At 42.2% G+C, this 22,191-nt stretch overlaps 2 protein-coding genes and 1 long non-coding RNA gene across 3 annotated transcripts in view; all 3 read left to right on the forward strand.

The window, feature by feature from the left end:
• Positions 1 to 13,514, forward strand: hdhd2 (haloacid dehalogenase-like hydrolase domain containing 2). Its single transcript, XM_034192222.1, has 9 exons — positions 1 to 70; positions 6,574 to 6,700; positions 8,147 to 8,249; positions 8,401 to 8,506; positions 10,596 to 10,680; positions 11,276 to 11,441; positions 11,575 to 11,625; positions 12,417 to 12,480; positions 12,944 to 13,514. Exons 2-9 carry the CDS (start codon positions 6,600 to 6,602, stop codon positions 13,045 to 13,047), a joined length of 780 nt encoding a protein of 259 aa, XP_034048113.1. The 5' UTR covers positions 1 to 70; positions 6,574 to 6,599; the 3' UTR covers positions 13,048 to 13,514.
• LOC117529434 (golgin subfamily A member 4-like) lies at positions 13,040 to 18,622 on the forward strand. The gene is made up of 4 exons (XM_034192220.1): positions 13,040 to 13,072; positions 15,916 to 16,019; positions 16,371 to 16,559; positions 16,927 to 18,622. Exons 2-4 carry the CDS (start codon positions 15,969 to 15,971, stop codon positions 18,190 to 18,192), a joined length of 1,506 nt encoding a protein of 501 aa, XP_034048111.1. The 5' UTR covers positions 13,040 to 13,072; positions 15,916 to 15,968; the 3' UTR covers positions 18,193 to 18,622.
• The window catches only part of LOC117529437, an 8,524-nt gene continuing 1,563 nt past the window's right edge, over positions 15,231 to 22,191 (forward strand). Inside the window, exons 1-2 of the long non-coding RNA XR_004566015.1 lie at positions 15,231 to 15,241; positions 18,640 to 18,650. This is a non-coding gene — a long non-coding RNA (uncharacterized LOC117529437). The remainder of the gene's footprint in view (positions 15,242 to 18,639; positions 18,651 to 22,191) is intronic.

Genomic DNA, 22,191 nt, shown 5'->3' on the forward strand with positions numbered 1-22,191 from the left:
CAGCCTATTTTAGATGTGAGTGAAGAAGATGACGTCATTGTTTCAGGAAACAGAAAAGGAGCTTCTGCTGGTGAGTTGTTCAGGATTTAATAACGGGTTCTCACTAGAAGACAGTGTAGTTGGAGTCGTAAAGAAGAGCAGGTAATAACAAGGCTTAGGATAGGGCACACTAGGCTGAACCATAATCTCCACATTATTGGCAAGCATGCTACGGGTCAGTGTGTTAACTGCGGGGACATGGAGACTGTTCATCATGTTCTGTTAGCCTGCCGAGCGTACAGCATAGAAAGACGTATTCTGCTAGAAGAGGTCAGAGAACTGGGGGAGACCAGGCTCTCTCTTGAGGGACTACTTTCCTTCTCTGTGCCATCAGCTTGGAGATTTGTGTTTAAGTTCCAGTTGGTGGCGGTAATGCAAAATTCTGGATGCCAACCGCCAATAAATTGCAAGAAGAAGAAGAAGAGTTGTTCAGGAGGCGGGAAACCTTGGTTTGATATTGTGCTTCGGTCTCTGCGTTAGCAGTAGCTGTTGGAGGTAGGGGTGGCTTGGAGGAGGATGTCTGCGTCGAGCGGCGGCCAAGTGGAGGCTGTTGGCAACACCTGGACTGTGGGTGGTCAGAAGCAGGGGGATGAGACTGACGTGTCCGGAAGTGGGGATGAGGAGATGTACGGTAGCGGGTGTTCTGCACCTTGGGTTGAGTACAGGGGGACTAAATGGAAGAAAAATCACACACGTCGAGCCAGTGGTGATGACGACAGATTTAGTGTGGCGGACAGGAGTGAGGAGTGCAAAGTGTTTGTTCGGTAGATGCCGGCAGGGGCCACGTTTGCGGATTGGAGTCTGATACGCCTTACGAGAGCGTTACACAAGGAGATTGGGGAGGTGAAGTATGCTAAAAAACTACGAAACGGGTGTCTGTTGGTAGTGTGTAAGGATGTGGAACAGCAACAGAAGGCGACCAAAGTTACTCAACTGAACGGTTCCACAGTGAAGTGTTCAGTGGCTTTTGACAAGCAACTGGTGAAGGGTGTGATATCTAACGTCCCATTAAGTGTGCCAATAGACAGTGTGTTGAAGAGCATCACCAATGTGAGGGTAAAAGACGCTAAACGGCTGAAAACTCGTCGGAGTGAAGTGTTGACTGACAGTCTCTCACTTGTACTGACATTTGATGCATCCGCACAGACAGGGTGTTCATTGGCTGTATGTGTTTTCCTGTGAGGGTTTACATCCCACCGCCTCTTCGGTGTTTCAGGTGCCAGAAATTTGGGCACATTGCGGCCGTCTGTAAGGGGAAGCAACGACGCAGTAAATGTAGTGGTGAACATGAATATGGGCAGTGTGACGCGGGGGCTGCACTGAAGTGCAGTAACTGTGGAGGTGAACACAGCTCAGCGTACCGAGGGTGTGAGGTGAGCAAGTGCATGCAGGAGGTGCAGAGTTCGAGTGACTCAGGGTCTATCTTATGCGGAAGCTGCGAGGAAGGTCAGTCCACCAAAGGTGGTGCCAGCACCGGTGCTGGTGCCGAAAGCTGGGGTACATGCTGTTGGATGTAAAACCTGTGATAAATGTACTGGCCAAATACTGGTGGTGGTTAAAAATGCGTTTGTGCTCTTCATGGTGGAAGTTAACTGTTCAGCGCAGACTGCAAGCCGGACTGAAAGAATTCAAATTATTGTCAAGGCAGCTGAGAAATACTTGGATATTACAGGTTTTCCTTGGGAAACAGTGAGGGATACTTTATATGATGATGTCCAGCTGTCTCAGTCTCATGCATGGGTTGGTTCAGCCTGATGGTGTTTATTTTGTTGCAGTGGAATGCGAGGAGTCTACTTGCGAATGGGCAGGAATTTAAAAAATTCATAGAGGGTTTTGATGTCCGCCCAGATGTCATCTGTGTTCAAGAAACGTGGTTGATACCACAGCTGGAGTTTACAATTAAAGGATACGCGGCTGTGAGATTGGATAGGAAAGAGGGTAAAGGTGGGAGGGGGGTGATCACCTTCATACGAAACGGCCTTTAGTACAGGGAAGTGGTGAAAGGTCAACAGCTGGAGGAGATGTGGAAGGGAGTTCAAGGGAAGGTTGTCTGGTGTGGAGATTTTAATGCCCATAGTACACTATGGGGAGGGAGGGATGATGGTAATGGGAGAACCTTGGAAGAGTTTATTGGCGACAAGGAGCTCATCTGTATGAATGATGGAACGGGTACGAGGGTGGATATAGTAAGGGGTACTGAATCAGCTATTGACCGCACTGTGGTAACGAAGGACGTTGCTGATAAGTGTGAGTGGGACATCCTGCGAGAGAATACTGTTGGGAGTGATCATTATCCAATTGTCACTCGGATAGGAGTCCGGTTTGTATGTGATTCTGGGGTGAGAGGGGAGAAGTGGATTATAAACAAGGCGGACTGGGATAAATTTAGGACAGTCAGTGAAGACTTGTTGCTAAGGGTGGATACGAGTCTGGATATTGCTACTTTAGTTACGGAGATCAGCTGTGGTATACTTACTGCGGCTGCATTGGCAATCCCAAAGGCTAGGCCTAAACTGCTGAGTAGACTTGTTCCATGGTGGACGGCGGAGTGCAAGCAGGTTATGAAAGACAGAAATAGAGCATTTAGGCTTTTGAAAAGGACACACAGCTTCCAAAACCTGATTAACTATAAGAAATCCCAGGCACTGGAGCGGAAAACTGTTAAAAATGTAAAAAAGGCCTGTTGGAGGAAGTTCTGTGACCCGATCGGCTGGACGACCCCAGTGGGGACGATCTGGGGAATGATAAGGAAAATGAAGGGGGATGGGAAAGCGTATGGGTACCCAGTGCTGATGGATGGCCAGAAAGTGATCACTGACAGTGGAGAGAAGGCAGAGCTTATTGCACGGACACTTGCTGAAGTTCATAGTATGGATAATTTGACCCAGGCCGAAAGAAGCAGTAGGGAGTGCGCTGTTAAGTCTTATCGGTTTGAGTTTGGGGATGAAGGTGGGGCAACTGATGCTCTTAATGTGAATTTCTCCAGCTCTGAGCTCAGTAGAGCTCTGAGGAACTTGGGTGACACCACACCAGGACGGGATGGCATATGCTATTCTATGTTGAGGAACTTGACTGGCAGAGGTAGGGATGTGGTGCTGCACCTGTATAATAAAATCTGGGAGGCAGGAGTGCTTCCGATTGAGTGGAAGATGGCTGTTATTATTCCCATCAGGAAGCCTGGTAAAGATCCTACGAAGCCGTGCAATTATAGGCCAATTGCCCTGACGTCTCATATGGGGAAGACTGGAAAAAATGATAAATGACAGACTGGCATACTGGATTGAAAGCAACAGTAAACTGGAGAGTTACCAAAGCGGGTTCAGAAAAGGCAGAGGGACAATGGATCCGCTTCTTCGTTTGGAGGATGACATTAGAAAGGCACAACAGAGAATCTGTGATAGCTGTTTTCCTTGATATCGAAAAGGCGTACGACATGTTGTGGAAGGATGGCCTTGTCATTAAATCACAACAGTTGGGCATTGAGGGGCGAATGTTTCGGTGGGTGCAGGTGTTTCTGTCTGATCGATCGATTACGGTGAAGGTAAATGGGGCCTTGAGTACCTGCTATCATGTGGACAACGGTACTCCACAAGGGAGTATTATCAGACCATTATTGTTTTCTATTATGGTGGACGGCATGTTTGTTGACGTTCAAGGCTGTGTGAGTGTGGCGCTGTTTGCGGATGATGGGGCGATCTGGAAAAGGGGGAGGAATGTGCCTTACATTATGCATACAATGCAAGCAGCCATAAATGCAGTCCATGAGTGGGCTCTTAAATGGGGTTTTAGGATATCGGTGGATAAAACAAAATCTTTACTAAGAAAAGAAAGCTGCCGAACCTGAGATTGCAACTTGCTGGTAGGACCATGGAGGAGGTTGAGTCATTTAAGTACCTGGGTGTGTGGATGGATAGGACATTGTCATGGACTGTCCATGTGGACCAAATGATTGCTAAGTGTAAGAAGGTGTTAAATGTGATGAGGTGATGAGGTGTTTGTGTGGTGTGGACTGGGGGGCCAGCAGGTCGGCCCTGAAGGCCATTTATACTGGTCTTATAAGGTCGGTGTTGGACTATGGCTGCATGGTGTATGGGTCAGCTTCTACGACTACACTGAAACAGCTGGATGTAGTTCAAAATCAAGCCCTTCGTCTATGCTGCGGAGCCAGGAAAACTACTCCAGTTGCAGCCCTCCAGGTTGAGATGGGTGAGATGCGTTACACCTTCGGAGAGATCAACTGGCTCTAGTGTATTGGGAAACTGTAAAGGGACATGATGCTAGCCATATGACCCAGTCAGTGTTGGCACCCTGTCAGGAGAGGGGGATTGCTGCTGTCAGAAGCTTTGGATGGTTGATCAAGCGGAAAGTGGAGGATATGAACCTGGCCACAGTTAAGGTCTCACCTACTGTAGTCTTCTCGGTGCCTTCACCGTGGTTCATTACAGATCCAACAGTTGACTTGGGGCTGCTGGAGGAGCGTGAGGGTGTGGTGGATAACGGTAGGGTCATGTGCTTTCTGAGTGAAAGGTACAGTGAGGCTACTGTAATCTATGTTGATGCTTCAAAATACACAGATTGGATTGGGTTGGAGTAGCCTGTGTCATTCCTCAGTTATCTGTTGTGGTAGCAAAACGAATCATGGACGCCCTTGCTGTTTACACAGCAGAATTACTGGCAATATGGCTGGCACTGCACTCGGTGACTGCTCATACCATGGAGAATGCGGTAATAGCATTTGACTCCAGTGCGGCATTACTCAGCATTAAAAACATACAGTCTGACACTCGACAGGACCTTGTATATGGCATAGTTTCCTCGGCGAATAATCTCACAAACTCGGGCACTCTCGCAGCATTTGTATGAGTCCCAGCTCATATCAGGGTTAGAGGGAATGAGCTGGCTGATAAGTTTGCTAAACAGGCAGCAGGGATGTCCACTATAGATCTTGACATCAGGCACAGTAGAGCTGAACTAAAGAGTTTGATCAAAGCTAAAGCCATCAGCAAGTGGTAGCATCTATGGGATGCAGGGCACACGGGGCACCACTTTTATGTTGTTCAGCGTACTGTTGGCAGGGGCAGGTGCACGTTCAGGAACAAAAGGGAGGAGGATGTGTTTTCGAGACTGAAGTTTGGTCACACAGGACTGAATAGCTCACTGTTTAAGATTGGTAAACATGTTGATGGAACCTGCGACTGTGGTGACACTCAGGAGACCGTAGAACATGTTCTTCTACGGTGTCCAAAGTACCAACAGCATCAGCGACTACTGTCCAGTCGGCTGCTGGGGAGACAAGTAGTTGTCAGTTTACAGGACATGCTTCAGCTAGGGTCTGGTGGGAGCTGCTTCATATACTTTTGTGACTATCTGAGGAATACCGGATTACTACACAGGATATGAGTCAATGTTTTTTGTTTTTTTTGGTTTTGGGGCTGTTAGACTCCTGACCTATGCTGCAGTCCTGTTGGTGGCGGTAATGCTCCATTGAAGCTGGTTGCCAACCGCCATTAAACACGAAGAAGAAGAAGAGTTGTTAAGGATTTTGTGCACCGCTGTACTTAATATTCTGTTTGTACGTTTAAAACAACAGTAGTGTGACTCAGACTTTATGAAGTGTTTGTGTGGAAAAGAAAATCAGTGGAGGAGGTGCAGGAGGATGACTTTAGAGGTGAAGAAGGGGAAGAGAGTGAAGGAAGAAAACTCGTGGGAAGGAGAAGGGGAGACAGACTCTGGACCGAGGTGAGACAGGCTATGGTTGAAGGTGAGACAGGCTATGGACGGAGGTGAGACAGGCTCGGGATGGAGATGAGACAGACTATGGATAGAGGGAAGATGGGCTCTGGATGGAGGTGAGACAGGCTATGGACAGAGGGCAGACAGGCTCTGGACGGTGGTGAGACAGGCTATGGACGGAGGTGAGATAGGCTCTGGATAGAGAGCAGACGGACTGGTTGGTGGTGAGACAGACTATGGACGGAGGTGAGACAGGCTATGGTTGAAGGTGAGACAGGCTATGGACGGAGGTGAGATAAATTTAAAGAACACTGAGGATTGATGGAACCTGATGATGTATTTGGGTGTCAACATGGCGCCTGGAGCAGAGTTAGCTTGAGTTTTGTTCTAACTGAAAACTCTTATTAGCTTTGAGCTAAATACATATAATATGTTGTGATGTGCATTTAATCTGTTCCTCGTGAAGCATTAAGAGCATTAATTGTAGCCTTACTTTGATAAATACATGACAGAAATTCAAGCATTTATAAATAATGAGGGAGGCTACAATCCTAAAATCTGGATCCAGGCAGAAGACCAACCACGTTTGGGTTAGTAATCTCCTCGATTTGTCCTGATGCTGTAATCCCACCGACGTGAAGCACGATTATGATCATGATTACATTAAGCTCTAAATTAATAAATCAAAGAATAAGCTTTTAAAAACCGACCTGAGCTGCATTTACACTCCACCTTCTTCCTGTCGTTCAATCAGTGAATTTCAAAATCATGCATGCTGTCCAACGCTTGGTTCGCTTTCAGGTGTGGTCCTCTGCAGTTCCGCTGGCATGGCGGGAAGACGAGCACTGAAGGCCGTGCTCATCGACCTGAGCGGAACGCTGCACATTGATGACACGGCTATTCCCGGGGCTCAGGAAGCCTTGAACAGGTAGGCTACAGTGGGACCAGAACCACGACAGGGCGCAAGAACCCGGAGGTTTTAGCTGGTTTCACTACGAGTCAGTGTGCCTGAGTCAGAAGTTCCAGTTCTCAGCTCATGTCTGTTCAGCACCTGTGGACCAAATGCTGGTTGGACTAAACAGATCCTGGGACTATTTCCTGTTTGTATTTGCACTACCAGTGTGAACCTGGCAGCTGTTAGAATCCACATCCACTCACAACTTTATCACAGTTCCTAGATCAGGTTCTGCTTTTTCAAGTAGCACGTACCACAATGAAGCCCCTGCAGTGCATAACTCGCATTTCATAGTCCATCGCAAGCAAAAGATGTAAGTAAATCACAAGTAAGAGGCAACTCCTGCTATAGTATAGATAATAAGTATAAACAAGTAAGTATAAATAAGAAAAATAATGACTAAGCTAAGGGTTACGCACACTACGCTAGCTTGTCGCATGCAGCTGTCATGGTTGCTAGGCAGTAGGGGGAAGGGCCAAAATGCGAATGATGCAATTTCAGAAATGCTCAGTCAGATCGACATCTAATTTCAGAACCATTGGTTTGGCCTTCACGGTCTAGGAAGGTCAGATCTTCATAAGGACTTAGCACTCAGCCCAAGTCACTTCCAGAGTTGCCAGGTCCACAGTTTTCCAGCAGGCTGGGCAGATCTATTCTGTAAGCAAATCCTGCTGCATGTTAAAGTGGATGTTGTGTAAAATTTGTGACGTAAAATTCCTCCATCCCACCTGACAGTGCCCCTCCCCAAACTCTGGTGGCTCAGTGGATGTGAAGAAAGCACATTCTGCATTACAGCGCAGGGTCTATGAGTACTAGCACTCGTACAAAACTTATGACTGATGCATTAAATTTGTGGTTGAGGGATGGAATTTTGCAAATTTAAAAAAATTAAGGCAAACTGTTGCTACTGATAAATATTACTAAGTACTAAATGGGGCCACGCCCATTCATATTAATATAAATTCTGGTGCTCAAATCTGGGGAACAACACCAAGTCACATTTCCCAGCAGAACCAACTGAAGAGTCACTGTGGGTCTGATGTGAGGTTCTGCTATTTTTTGGCTCCAAAATGGAAGTATGTTTTCAATTTCCTGGTCCAGTTTTCTTTTGTGCCTCTGTTTGCTGCTTCTTCCTTTGCTTTGCTGATGTCACTAGACCCCGCCCCCTCACCTGTTCTGATGATGTAATGTCACCCGAAATGCTGTTACTGTCCTCTAGGGGTTTTTTCAGCTCTGTTATAGGTTTTATTCAGGTGAGTAAATGTGTGGTTAAGTGGTGATGATCTGAATTGGCCGTGATTTACACCAGGCAAGTCTGATCCTGATCACACATCATTTAGCGGTTTCAAAACAACACTTTTGTTTATTTGTATCAGTGAGGTTTTAATGTAACATCGTATTTGTTTTTGGTGTTTTTAGGTTACGACAAACGTCTGTTGCTGTCAAGTTTGTGACCAACACGACCAAAGAGAGTAAAAAGATCTTATTGGAACGACTGCACCGTCTCAACTTCGCTGTCCAGGTAAAAAGAAAAATAAGATCCTGAATGATCACCTCTAACGTTGTAATTAGAATGAAATTCCGTGAACAATTAATTTGTAAATGTGTCACAGATACTCAATCGTTTTTTATTATAAGAGAAATGTTAAATATTAAATCATGGTTTGCTGCAGGAAAAAGAGATCTTCACCTCTCTAAGTGCTGCCAGGAGTCTGTTAGAGCAGAAGCGACACCGCCCCCTGCTGTTGGTAGATGACAGTGCGCTGGAAGACTTCACAGGTAAAAAGCTGAGTGTGCACGTAGAGATTTATCTATTAATTCAAAATGGATTATTTTATGTGGCAGCTTTCAAACCATTTGCCAGGATGAAAGGATAAAAGTAAAATATTTTATAAATTATCTAAAGATTATATTTAAATAAATCAGTTAGTTAGGAATTTAGTCAAAAGAATAAAATAGCAAAATAAAAAAAAAATAGGACAAGTATAAGCATGAGATATTGATACATTTTTAAATTTCTTTTGAGTTACATAGTCACTTGTTAATGAATCAAACATTGAAATTGAGACTAAAGTTGTAATTCCTTGAAAACAATTTATTAATTTTAAAAAACTTTTTTTTAGATCTGTGCTGATCTGTGTTATTTCCATCAGAAACGAGCTCTTATGTGATAAAACAATTTTAAAATATATTTAATTACTTTCTAAATTGGACATTTGACTGGCTCGTTTACCTCATTTTGATTTTATTTTTTATTATTATAACTGCAGAGATTATCTATTTTGGTTACAGCAAATTTCGTATCTATTTAGCATGTAAAAGGTCAAAATAAGGCCAAAGGAAGTAAAATAAAATATCTCATTCAACATTCAAAGTCTTCATTTTGCAAATAAATGAAAATAAATGGGTATCGAGGGACTGTCTTGGATGAGACGTCTCTTCAACATTGCGTTGAGGTCTGGGACAGTGCCTAAGGAGTGGCAAACTGGGGTGGTGGTCCCCATATTTAACAAGGTGGACCAGAGAGTGTGTGCCAACTACAGGGGCATCACACTACTCAGCCTCCCTGGTAAAGTCTACTCCAGGGTGCTGGAAAGGAGGGTTCGGCCGATGGTCGAACCTCTGATTGAGGAGGAACAATGCAGGTTCCATCCTGGTCATGGAACAACCGACCAGCTCTTCACTCTCACAAGGATCCTGGAGGGGGCCTGGGAGTATGCCCATCCAGTCTACATGTGTTTTTTGGACTTAGAGAAGGCGTATAATCGGGTACCCCAGGAGATACTGTGGGGGTATGGAGTGAGGGGGTCCCTTCTCAGGGCCATCCAATCTCTGTACTCGCAAAGCGAGAGCTGTGTTCGGGTGCTTGGCAGTAAGTCGGACTCATTTCTGGTGGAGGTTGGCCTCCGCCAGGGCTGCACCTTGTCACCAATCCTGTTTGTGATATTCATGGACAGGATATCGAGGCGTAGTCGGGGGGAGGAGGGTTTCCGGTTTGGTGGGCTCAGTGTCTCATCACTGCTTTTTGCAGATGATGGGGTCCTGTTGGCTTCATCGGCCGGTGACCTCCAAGACTCACTGGAGCGGTTCACAGCCGAGTGTGTAGCAGCTGGGATGAGGATCAGCATCTCTAAATCTGAGGCCATGGTTCTCAGCTGGAAACCGATGGATCGCCTACTCCGGGTAGGGAATACGGCCTTGCCCCAAGTGAAGGAGTTCAAGTACGTCGGGGTCTTGTTCACGAGTGAGGGGATGATGGAGCGTAAGATTGGCCGGAGAATTGACGCAGCAGGGGCGGTATTGCATTCGCTCTACCGTACTGTTGTGACGAAAAGGGAGCTGACCCAAAAGGTGAAGCTCTCGATCTACTGGTCAATCTTCGTTCCTACTCTCACCTACGGAGTGCTGGGTCATGACCAAAAGAACTAGATTGCGGGTACAAGCGGCCAAAATGGGCTTCCTCAGGAGGGTGGCTGGTGTCTCCCTTAGAGATAGGGTGAGAAGTTTGGTCATCTGTGGGAGGCTCAGAGTAGAGTCGCTGCTCCTACGTGTTGAAAGGAGCCAGCTGAGGTGGTTCAGGCATCTGGTAAGGATGCTTCCTGGGCACTTCCCAAGGGAGGTGTTCCAGGCACATCCATCTGGGAGGAGACCCCTGGGAAGACCCAGGACTAGGTGGAGAGATTATATCTCCACACTGGCCTGGGAACGCCTCGGGGTCCCCTGCTGGAGCTGTTGCCCCCGTGACCCGAACCCGGAAAAGCGGTTGAAGATGAGTGGTGAGTGAGTGATAAAAATGAAGAAAATGTGCACCTTTTTGCTTTAATTTTGATGATGTAAATAATCCACTCTGTGTGTGTCCTGTTTGTAGGAATTGACACATCAGAGCCGAACGCCGTTGTCATTGGACTCGCTCCAGAACACTTCAACTACCGAACCCTCAATGAGGCGTTCAGGTGTGAACTCACTCACACCAAACATTTTAATATTTTTTCCTGCGTGACAGTGTGAGCAGTCTCATGAAGGACACCTCATCCCTCTGACAGATTATTCTTTCTTCTTCTTTTTCTTCATTATTTCCTCTCACACTTGCGTCAGTCAGTGTGCACGGAGGTCAAGCAGTTAGACGCTCAGTTTCACACAGGGACCAAACCCTTTTCTGTGTGGTCAGTGAACGCTCTGCCAACCAAGCAGTGGTTACCAATATCACAATTAATCTCTTAATTTTGTATTTCAAATCTGAGAGTGAAAATTTTAAACCGTTTTGCGATTATTGAATGCATTTTTTTCTTTTAATCTTTTTTTTTTTTTTTTTTTTTTTTTGCTTTTCAATCTCTTAGATTTTAAATCTCAATTGACTTTTTTTTCCATTTAATCTGTTTTTCAAACACCGTGATTTCCGTATCAGTGTTTATTTGTGTACAAATGCATCCTGTTGTTACTCTACAGTATTATAGTTTGTAATGTTTAATTTTTTAACTGTAGTGTCGTTGGGTCAGTGCCTCTCTCCTGATTGTTAACAGCCTGTTAATCGTCTCCATTTGTCCTCAGGATGGTTCTGGAAGGAGCTCCTCTCATTGCCATCCATAAGGCCCGGTACTATAAGCGTAAGGATGGTTTGGCCCTCGGACCCGGGCCCTTTGTGGCAGGATTGGAGTACGCCACAGACTGTAAAGCCACTATTGTAGGAAAACCTGAAAAGGCTTTTTTCTCACAGGTTAGCCCTTTAAGCAGCTCTTGTAATTCATCAAAAATACTTTGATTACGAGACTTTTATTTTGTAATAGTTGAAATTCGCTGCATATTTCATTAAGAGACACAGTTTTTAAACTTGTTCTTTTTTTAAATAGGCTCTGTGTGATTTAGGATGCCACCCTGATGAAGCTGTCATGATTGGAGATGTAAGTATATTGATTTCTTAAAATGAAGTTTTTAATACGTGGAAAAGTAATCCATCCATCTCTGCTCTAAACTTGGCATTAATTTCAGCTACAGTTTGCTAGAAGGCACATGGGAGATGCCAGCCTAGGTTTGATTCATTTTGTTGTATGAAAGTCCTTCTCTGCTCCACGATGAAGTTGTGATTGGTGATCCAACAAACAAAAACTGCACTGTCCACTAATTTCTGTCTTGGTGGCTTCCTTCACAAGTCTCCTTCTTGTGTAGTCACTCAGTTTTTGAGAACTGCCCCTTCCACACAGATTTACTGTCCAGCACCACATTGCTTGTATTTCTTAACGATTGATATAAATGAACTCCAAGAAGATGTTCACGTGTTGTTCCCCTGAATTACTGAATGAAACCTGCCTGTATAAACGATGATTGAGTTGCTACACTTAAGGTATCCATACTTATGCACGCCATTGTTTTGGCTTTTATAATTTTATTTCATTTACATCATGTTGTAGAGATTAGTTTTCACTTTGACTTTAAAGAGCATAGTTTTATAAATTTTGTTGTGTGAAGAATCCTAAATTATTATTATTATTTTAATATGTTATTACAAAATTCAAATGTGTGAAAACTTTTTGGGAACACTGTATAGGGGGATGGAGTGAACTTGTCCTTTACGGATACCCAGAGGTCTCGTATCGTGAGCGCCACCTGCAGCACAGTTTCTGGATCATGATTGTTCTTATCAAACTTTCTTACCATACTTTATTAAAAAGCTGGTCTGCTCGTTTTCTCATAGGATGCCAGAGATGATGTGGGTGGAGCTCAGAATGCAGGAATGCTGGGTATTCTGGTCAAAACCGGTGAGCTGACTTCTTCATTTCCTCTGTGATCTCATTAGGACCCAGCAGTCACAGTGTTTTAATTATTTCCAGGCAAAATGCCATGTTATGGCTGTCAATAATTTCAAACTGCAGAGTTTAAGGTTGACCCATGAGTACGTTTCATCCTCCCAGGCAAAATTATAATTTTTTTTTTTTTTTTTAACACATTTTACAAACTTCATGTCTTGACAGTAGCAAGGCTCCCATTTTGACTTAAATAGGAATTGGTCGGTAATTCATGCAGATACAGTTTGTCCACAGTAGGTTCTGTGATGAATGATATGTGCACAACTTAATCATCGGTCTTATCAGATGGTTTCACGTGCACCAAAGTACAGAAGAGTTGGGAGGGAGAGGATTAACTCAGTCTGGTGCCTAAATGTTTTGAGCCTTGATAGAGTGCGCTCTGTGTGCTTTTCCCCTTGTCTTTGTGTTCTCTCAGGCAAATACAGAGAAGGAGACGAGAATAAAATCCACCCTCCTCCACACCTGACATGTGACAGTTTCCCAGATGCTGTGGAACACATCCTGAAGAACCTCCTCTAATCCACAATCAACTCATCACTGACTCGTTAGGATTCATTTAGTTACTTCTGGACCATTAAAAATGTTATGTGATTCCTGTTAATTTAAAGCAGGAGGATCAAAAATAACAAAAGTCCAAATATTTTTGGACCTGACTGGATTTTAAGTGATGACAGTGATAAACGCCGCTGTGTCATGATGAAATTTAAATGAATTTCGTTATTATTGGTTTCTAGTTTAGCCACTGAAGGAGGGAAAACATTTAAATACACACATTTTGTGTCGAGTTCAACATCAACTGGATACATAAAAATTTTTACATTTATTTAATGCTTGAAGTAACAAACAGATTTTTATTGTGCACAATAATTTTATTCCAAAATATTCAAATAAAGGATTCACAATCTCATTTCCCCAATTTGTTTAAAAAAAAAAAAAAAGAAAAAATCCTGGAATTCATTTATAATTTTGAACCACATGGGCAAAAATTGCAACAAGATGCAGTGACAGTTTCCCAGCATGCCATTTACGACAATACATATGATAGTGTTAGCATTGTGGAGATGAAGAAACATGGCAGACCATCAATTGTGAAAACACCATCAAAAATAAATAAATAAAATGTAGCATAACACACAGCTAATAAACACCAGCAATCCTGGTGGGAAGAACTCTGGATAAAATCTGGCTGTATTCTACGCAAAGGTTTTAGTGGATGTTTGTTGGACAAGCAGGATAAAACTCACACAAGTCTGCTCTGTCAGGTGTCGATAACGTTAGTTGCAGTGGTGGGCACTGTTCAGATAATCTGATAACTGATAATTATCAAAGCTAATGTTTTTGTTAGCGGAAATTAGCACACTGCCTGCAGCTTCTGACTGACTGTGGCAGGTCATCGCTGCAAGATAAGCTTGTGGGGCTGCCGGACTACTTTCGAGGTTTCACGGATGTAAACATGAAGGCATCCAACATGGCGCGAAGCCACACGCATGCGTCAGTGAGAGGATAAGTAATCGTGATTTAGTTAGAATTTTTGCCATTCGTGTGACTTAAAATATTGTCACTTTATTACATCAGCAAGTCATGCGTTGTTTTGCAGTGCAGTTATTCATTTCTGTGGGACTACTTTAGGTGTAGTGATCGCTTCTTGGTGCTGAGGCCAGATCACTGTGCCAAGGAGGGAATCTCTTTAGGGTCAGTGACCCTATGGCCTTGTTAGTAAACGATGTCAAATACAACACACTGCAAAGAGGAAATCCCTCATGACAAACTATACAGGGCTGGGGAGCACAATGAATTTATTAGATGAAGGACTATCATTTGGCATTATTATATTTTAGTGGCAATGAATATCACTATCCTGATTACTTCACTTAGCAAAAGCAAAGTGATGAGTCAGCAGTATACTCAGCAGTGGTTAAGTTCTGGCTCAGTGCACATCACTGAACAAAGTACACAAGGTGCAAAACCCACTCCCAGGTGTTGATGAATCACGCCTAGGATCCAGAAAAGCCAGAGGCTGACATCAGCACCTTACTGTCGCATATATTCTGCTTCGGTGCACTTCACTGAATATATAGAAGGTGCACTTCATTATGTAGCACATGCAACACTTAAAAAATAGTTCTATTTCAGAATTTACTGTTATTTATTTAGAGAAGTGTTTCATAAATGTTAAAAAATTCATATATTTGCAGTTTAGTTGAATAATAAATTTAATTTTGTCTATTTGTTTTTGTCTATAAGCACATGCAATATCAATATCAGTGCTCAGATGACAGTAGCTTCTGGGAAAGGTGCAAGTTGCAATAAACTGTGATGCCAAGCGTTAAGGATACATGCTATCCAGTCACAGCAGATGAAACTTTTTTTTACTACTGAGTAAACATCATTGTTAGACTTTTTTAGGTTCAATAATTCCATGGTGTGTAGATGTTATGGCGTCAGTGACCCCATGGCCTTGGTGGAGGTTTGCACTCTGAGTGCTTCTAGTATTGTGTATTTGTATTTGGAAACTGTTTTTCTTTTTTCCACTTTTGATACCCTGTGTGCTGCTATATAATGCTGCTGAAACCTCAGTTCAAGGGAGTCTTCCCAAGGGATCAATAAAGTTCTGTCTAATATAATCGAATCTAATTTTAATTTAGGTCTTGTCAGTGTTGTCAAGTCAAACTCAGTCACAAGGAACACTGACAGCATGCCTTTCACAGTAAAAGTATTTGCTGGGATGCTGGCATTAAACATTTTATTGTTAAATGGTGCGAGCAACAATAACTATCTGATGTTGTTTAACTTTGCTATGAGTAATCATTGAACAAGATTAAAATAAATAGATTCCATTACATTTTACTTTTGATAATATTATTATGAAAATCTTTATATAGCAACCAGTGTTGCCACAGTAACTTTGAAAGCGACTTTATTAGTTACGTTAAACAGTTACATTTTACACTTAATTTATACAGTTACGTCATTAGCAGCTGAGGACAACTTGTCGGCAGCTGCTGAATGTAACTATTAGTTACTTTGCTGATTAATTACATTGCTGATTACTCAGTCTTAAGAGTAACCAAGTTAGATTATTAGTTACCTTATTACATTACTTATTAGTTAGAAGTTGTCAGCAGCTCCTAATAAAGTAACTGTGGCAACACTGGTAGCAACATAGCCTTTACTTTTTTTGACAGCAGTGTCTTTGTGATGTCACAGAGGGCATGTGGTCATGGATGAGGCTTTGTAATTTCACAAAGGCCATGCAGTTCACATAAGGAGGCTTTGTTATATGTACAGTGGGGCAGGTGTTATCAATAGCAGATATTAAAGGCAGTAAGTAAATCACTGATAGTCTGTTTTTGTGCTTTAATCTATTTATACTTTAATCTTTCTCAGCAACCAAGAAGACTCACTTTAAAAGAAGCTGATCATTAACCAGACGACTTTTCATGGAAACTGATCATCAGACAAGTAAAATGTTTTGCATAACACAATCAAAGGTAAGTTTTTCTAATTTTGTCATTTGAATTCGTGTTTGATTTTAACTTGTAAAAATGAAATTGTGAATGTTCTTTTGAATACGCATGGATCCCAGGGACCCCGAGCCATCAGCACACCAAATGTGGTGTAGATACAACCAAAACATTTACTTTTTGTTAGAATCTAAGCATCTCTGTCTCTCTCGCTCTCTCACACACACACACACACACACACACACACACACACACACACACACACACACACACACACACACACACAGAGTTTAGCATGTGGACACATTTTGTTGCATGTTCTTGAGAACCAGGGATGGAAGGTTTATGTTCTCATGTTCTTCCTTCACAAAATTCTAGAAGACCTTAGGGCTGGGAACACCTGAACCTTCTACAAAGAAGAAGAAGAAGAATAAGAATAAGAATGGTGCTCCAAAGCTGTGCAGTGGTAATGCAGGGCCACCACCGAAATTTGCCAGGCCTTCCACGTTATATGATTTCATTGCAGCAACTGAACCCGAACTCTGTTATAAAGACCCGAAGGAGAAGGTGAGTCTGGTTGCCCATTTTTGAGCAAATGACATTACATGTTGTGAGTCTAAACTTCTCAAAAAAAAGTTTTTTATCAGACATTTCAGCAGACTGTCAAACACTGGGAGGTGGGTTTTTGTTTGCCCCCGGTCATCTTACAGGCACAATTATATCTCCTAGCTGGCTTAGGAACATCTCGGGATTCCCCACATGCAGTTAGATAATGTAGCCAATGATTGGGAAGCATTGGGTGAGCTTCTTGGCCTACTGCCACCTTGACATGGACCTGAATAAGTGTCAGAAAATGAATGAATGTACTTCAGTGCTGCTCAGAAATCAGATGAAAATGAAACACTGCATTATTTTTTTTCTTTGTGTTACACAGTTGTATGAAGAGAAGAAGAAAAAGCATGAGTTGATGATGACTGCACCTTCATGGAGGCAGACGCCGGACAATGAACAGGAGGTCAGCACAGTGAAGATGGCCGCTGAACCGCCTGTTAAACCTGGTCAGGTCAAACTCAGCACACCAACACCATCTGCTGAACCACCTGTGAGTCCTCCTCAGGTGGAGGACAGCACAGTGAAGATGGACGCTGAACAGCCTGTTAAACCTCCCAAGATATTGATAGTGATCACTAAACAGCCTCCAAAGGAGTTGGTGGAAATAAGAGAAGAGCGAGCACACCTGACACAGGAGCTGGAAGCTCTGAAAATTAATTTCAAGAAGGAGCTGGCAGCTATCCCGGAAAATCGTGACAAAGAGCTGCAAGCCAAGGAGGCAAGGTATTTAGCAAAGGTGAAAAACCTGAAGGCCAACACTGAAAAAAAGCTGAAAGAGCAAGATGCACAATTTCAGCAACAACTGGAACTTCACACCAGTAATGCCAAAAAAGGGCTGGAAGCACTGAGGGAAGATCACAGCAAAGCACTCCAAGCAAAGGCTGCATGCTTCCAAAAGGAGCTCCAAGATCACAAGACCAACACTTTAAAAGAGCTGAAAGAACAAGAAGCCCAGTACCAACAAAGGCAAGAAGCTCAGAGCAGTGCAGCCAGAAAAGACCTTGACTCACTGACGGAAGAGCACAACAAAGACATCAGAGCACAGGAGGTTAACTTCCAAAAGGAGCTTGAAGCTTGGAAGACCAACGTCGGAAAAGAGCAGAAAGATCAAGAAGCTCAATTCCGGCGAATGTTGAAAGAACAGAAAAGCGATGCCAAAAAAGCCCTGGAAGCACTGAGGGAAGAGCACCAGAAATATCTCAAAGCAAAGCAGGCAACCTTCCAAAAAGAGCTGGAGGTTCAGAAGACCACTGCTGCAAAAATGCTTAAGGATCAAGATGCTCAATTCCACCAAATGAAGGAAGCTCAGAGCAGGAATGCTAAAAAACAGCTGGAAGCATTGAGGGAAGAGCACAACAAAGAGATGAGAGAAAAGGAAGCAAACTTCCAACAGCAGATGGAGGCTCAGAAGACCGAAGCCCAAAACAAACTTAACGAACAAGAAGCAAAATTCAGAAAACAGCTGGAAGACCAGGAAGCCAGCTTTGACAAAAAGATGGAATCCAAGACGAACCGCTCATGGGTTTATATTGTTGGAGGTGCATGTGCTCTTATTGGTTTTGTTACAGCAAAAGTACTGACAAACTAATCAAACATTCTGAGAAAGAACTGGACATCTGGACAAGGAACAATGAAATAAAATGAAATCATGTATACAAAACAGTGTGTGAAATGTTTTTGCAATAATCAGCATATGCTTGTTGTTTTGACTCTTAGCTTGTTGTTTTGACTCTTAGCTTTTTGCTGTCATTCTCATTCCACTTTTTTGGAGTTCTTAAAAATTTAGACAAACTACACTGCATGCACTGCATTCAGCAAGTTGTACTCCTTTACTCAGACAATCACGTACAGCCTTGTCGACTTCCTGTGATGTGTTCACAACAGCACTAAATGTCGCTGCGTCCTTCCCAAGTGCAGGACCAACAGACAGAAAAACTCCTTTGTCCCTCAGACCATCAGACTGTCCAACTCCTCACTCAGGGGGAGGAGGAGTAACAGGAAGACAGAGGACGGGAAGGAGAGGCAAAATACACAGTAAAATCACCAGTGTGAAATCAACACTGCCAGTGCACATATGGTCCCACTGAGTAGGACCATATGTACACTGGCAGTGTTAATTTAACACTGTCAGTGTTAGTTTTACACTAGTGAATTTACTGTGTAGTAGCCAGTAAACCATTATTGGTTAGTATGTCTGGTATTTGTATTGTGCATTTGTATTTATATTTGCAAACTGTTTTGTTTTTCCACTTTTGATGCTTTGTGTGCTTCTTACCCTGTTTGCTGTTGTACAATGCTGCTGGAACCTTAATTTCCCTGAGGAAGTTTTCCCAAGGCAACAATAAAATTCCATCTAATTTAATGTAATCTAATTGTAACTAAGGTCTTCTCAGTGTTGTCAATTAAACTCAAGTCACAAGGAACACAATGACAGCATGCCTTTCACAGTAAAAGTATTTGCTGGAATGCAGGCATTAAACATTTTACTGTCAAATGGTGCGAGCAATTGCAGGGTGTTCAGATACTTATTTTCGTCACTGTACTTTGCTCTGACTTGTCACTTAATAAAAACCTGTCATACTTCTTTTGTTTGTAAGTACTTTAACTTTAATATTCCAACATACGAGAGAATAGAAATAGAAAAATAAAAAAAATAGAAAAATCATTACATCTCAACATTTTCTGGGACTGAGATTCAGATTAAATATTTATCACATCTACTTTGCTGTGACATACAAGGTCTGTTAGAAAAGTATCCGACATTATTTTTTTCAAAAACCATATGGATTTGAATTGTGTGATTACATCAGACATGCTTGAACCCTCATGGGCATGCGAGAGTTTTTTCACGCCTGTCGGTTACGTCATTCGCCTGTGGGCAGTCTTTGAGTGAGGAGTGGCCCACCCTCTCGTCGATTTTTTTTTTTCTTCATTGTTTAGGAATGGCTCAGCGACTGCTGCTTTGTTTGATCAAAATTTTTTCAAAACTGTAAGGCACAACTGAGTGGACACCATTCGATAAATTCAGCTGGTTTCCTGTAAAAACTTTAACAGCTGATGAGAGATTTTGGTCTGGTAGTGTCGCCATAAGGACGGCTGACGGTTATCTGCGCTTCGAGGCGGCAGCATCTCGCCGTTTCAAGTTGAAAACTTCCACATTTCAGGCTCTGTTGACCCAGTAAGTCGTCAGAGAACAGAGAACTTTCAGAAGAAGTCAGCATGAGGAGTTTATTCAGACATTCCATTGTTAACGGACATTTTGTAATGAAAGAACGTGCGGGCAGAGTCGCATGTCGGGCCGGACCCGACCGCGGGGGGTCGCGACAGGAAAAACACCTCTGTTGGAAACAACGGACAAGTTGGAACATGATTGGTGTAATCGCACGTCCTTCAAATCCATATAGTTAAAAAAAAAAGTGTCGGTTTCTTATCTAATAGACCTCGTATCACTTCATGAAAAAGTTAATACTGTCACTCTCCTGTGTGGGTGGTAAAATTTTGCAATTTTATTTCAGAAGATGTGGCAACAGACACAGTTCATCTGTGGTAATACAGGGAGGTACTTATTGCCTTAATCCAAATTAAAAAATAAAAAAAGTCACTAAAAGACACAAAACATAAATAATGCATGGCCTGTGGTCTTATAGTTTTTCAAAATGTGGTGATGGAAACAATGATCCTGACATTTACTTTGTCTTCTATTTCTGTAACTGCAGACTGTATGAAACCAACATATTTAATTTTTTGTGAGATCAGCTTTATTTTTATTTATTTTTTGTTAATATATATCCATTCCTACATTTGAGGCCTGTAGCGTTTTCCAAGAAAAAAGGTTAGGACAGGGCATTTTATTACCTCCGCCAAGGAGTTTGTTTGTTTGTCTGTCTGTCAGCAGGATAACTCAAAACGTTTTGAACGGATTTTGATTAAATTCTGTGGAGTGGTTGGAAATGACAAGAGGAACAAGTGATTAAATTTTAGTGGTGATCCGGATCACGATCCGGATCCAGGAATTTTTTAAAGATTCTTCACCATTGCGGGATAGGGGGAATTTTGACATTCTAGTTTCTAACTCCACAAAAACAAGGCAGAAAGGCTTGAAAAAATGAAGGTGTGACATAGTCAAATGTTCTATCAAACAACAAAGTTTGGTGATGATCGGATCCGGATTCCGGATCTGGTGATCCAGAATATGGAAAAATATAGGGAAAATAGAAAATGTGTCAGTGTGAGGTGACAAATGAAGCTAAAGATGCACAACTAACACCAAATTGTAGCTGAATTTGTACTGATTAGATTAGACTGTACTGAAGTAAGGTGTCATCAGATTTGATGTAGCTTCAAATGTTAAGGAGCTAGATCCAGAAGAAAACCACCATTACTGAAAAATTGTTTTTATACAATAACTTTTGAACTAATAAAGATATAAAAGTGATTCAAAATTCTAGTGGTATGTTTTCATGGTCAAGGATGTCAAATATAAAGGAAAGAAGGCCATAGGGTCAGTATGCAACACTTAAAAAATAGTTCTATTTCAGAATTTACTGTTATTTATTTAGAGAAGTGTTTCATAAATGTTAAAAAATTCATATATTTGCAGTTTAGTTGAATAATAAATTGAATTTTGTCTCTTGTTTTTGTCTATAAGCACATGCAATATCAATATCAGTGCCCAGATGACAGTAGCTTCTGGGAAAGGTGCAAGATGCAATAAACTGATGCGAAGCGCTAAGGATACATGCTATCCAGTCACAGCAGATGAAACTTTTTTTTACTACTGCACTGTAAAAAAAAAACAAAAAACAATAGTTGAGAATACATCAAATTTGCAGTACCCTAACCCTAGAAGTACTCAGAGAGTGCAAACCTCCGCCAAGGCCATAGGGTCACTGACCCTAAAGAGATTCCCTCCTTGGCACAGTGATCTATTCAACAATTCAGTGTTACAACCAAAACTATGATACATACACTTTTCTTTCCTGTATATTTGACATCCTTGACCATGAAAACATACCACTAGAATTTGGAATCACTTTTATGTCTTTATTAGTTGAAAAGTTATTGTATAAAAATGATTTTTCAGTAATGGCGGTTTTCTTCTGGAACTAGCTCCATAACATTTGAAGCTACATCAAATCTGATGACACCTTACTGAATCAGTACAGATTCAGCTACAATTTGGTGTTAGTTGTGCATCTCTAGCTTCATTTGTCACCTCACACTGACACATTTTCTATTTTCCCTATGTTTTTGTATATTCTGGATCACCAGGTCCGGAAACCGAAGCCGATCATCACCAAACTTTATTGTTTGATAAAACATTTGACTATGTTACACCTTAATTTTTTTCAAGCCTTTCTGCCTTGTTTTTGTGGAGTTAGAAACTAGAATGTCAAAATTCCCCCTATCCCGCAATGGTGAAGAATCCTTTAAAAAATAGTTCATCATTGGCACAACATAAAAGTCTTAGTGCAGCCTGTTGCCTGCAAATTTGAAGTATTCTCAACTATTTTTTTTTTTTTTTTACAGTGTGAGCAAACATCATTGTTAGACTTTTTTAGGTTCAATGATTCCACGGCGTGTAGAT

The sequence above is a fragment of the Thalassophryne amazonica genome, chromosome 17 (assembly GCF_902500255.1).
Source record: "Thalassophryne amazonica chromosome 17, fThaAma1.1, whole genome shotgun sequence".
Classification (NCBI taxonomy): domain Eukaryota; kingdom Metazoa; phylum Chordata; class Actinopteri; order Batrachoidiformes; family Batrachoididae; genus Thalassophryne; species Thalassophryne amazonica.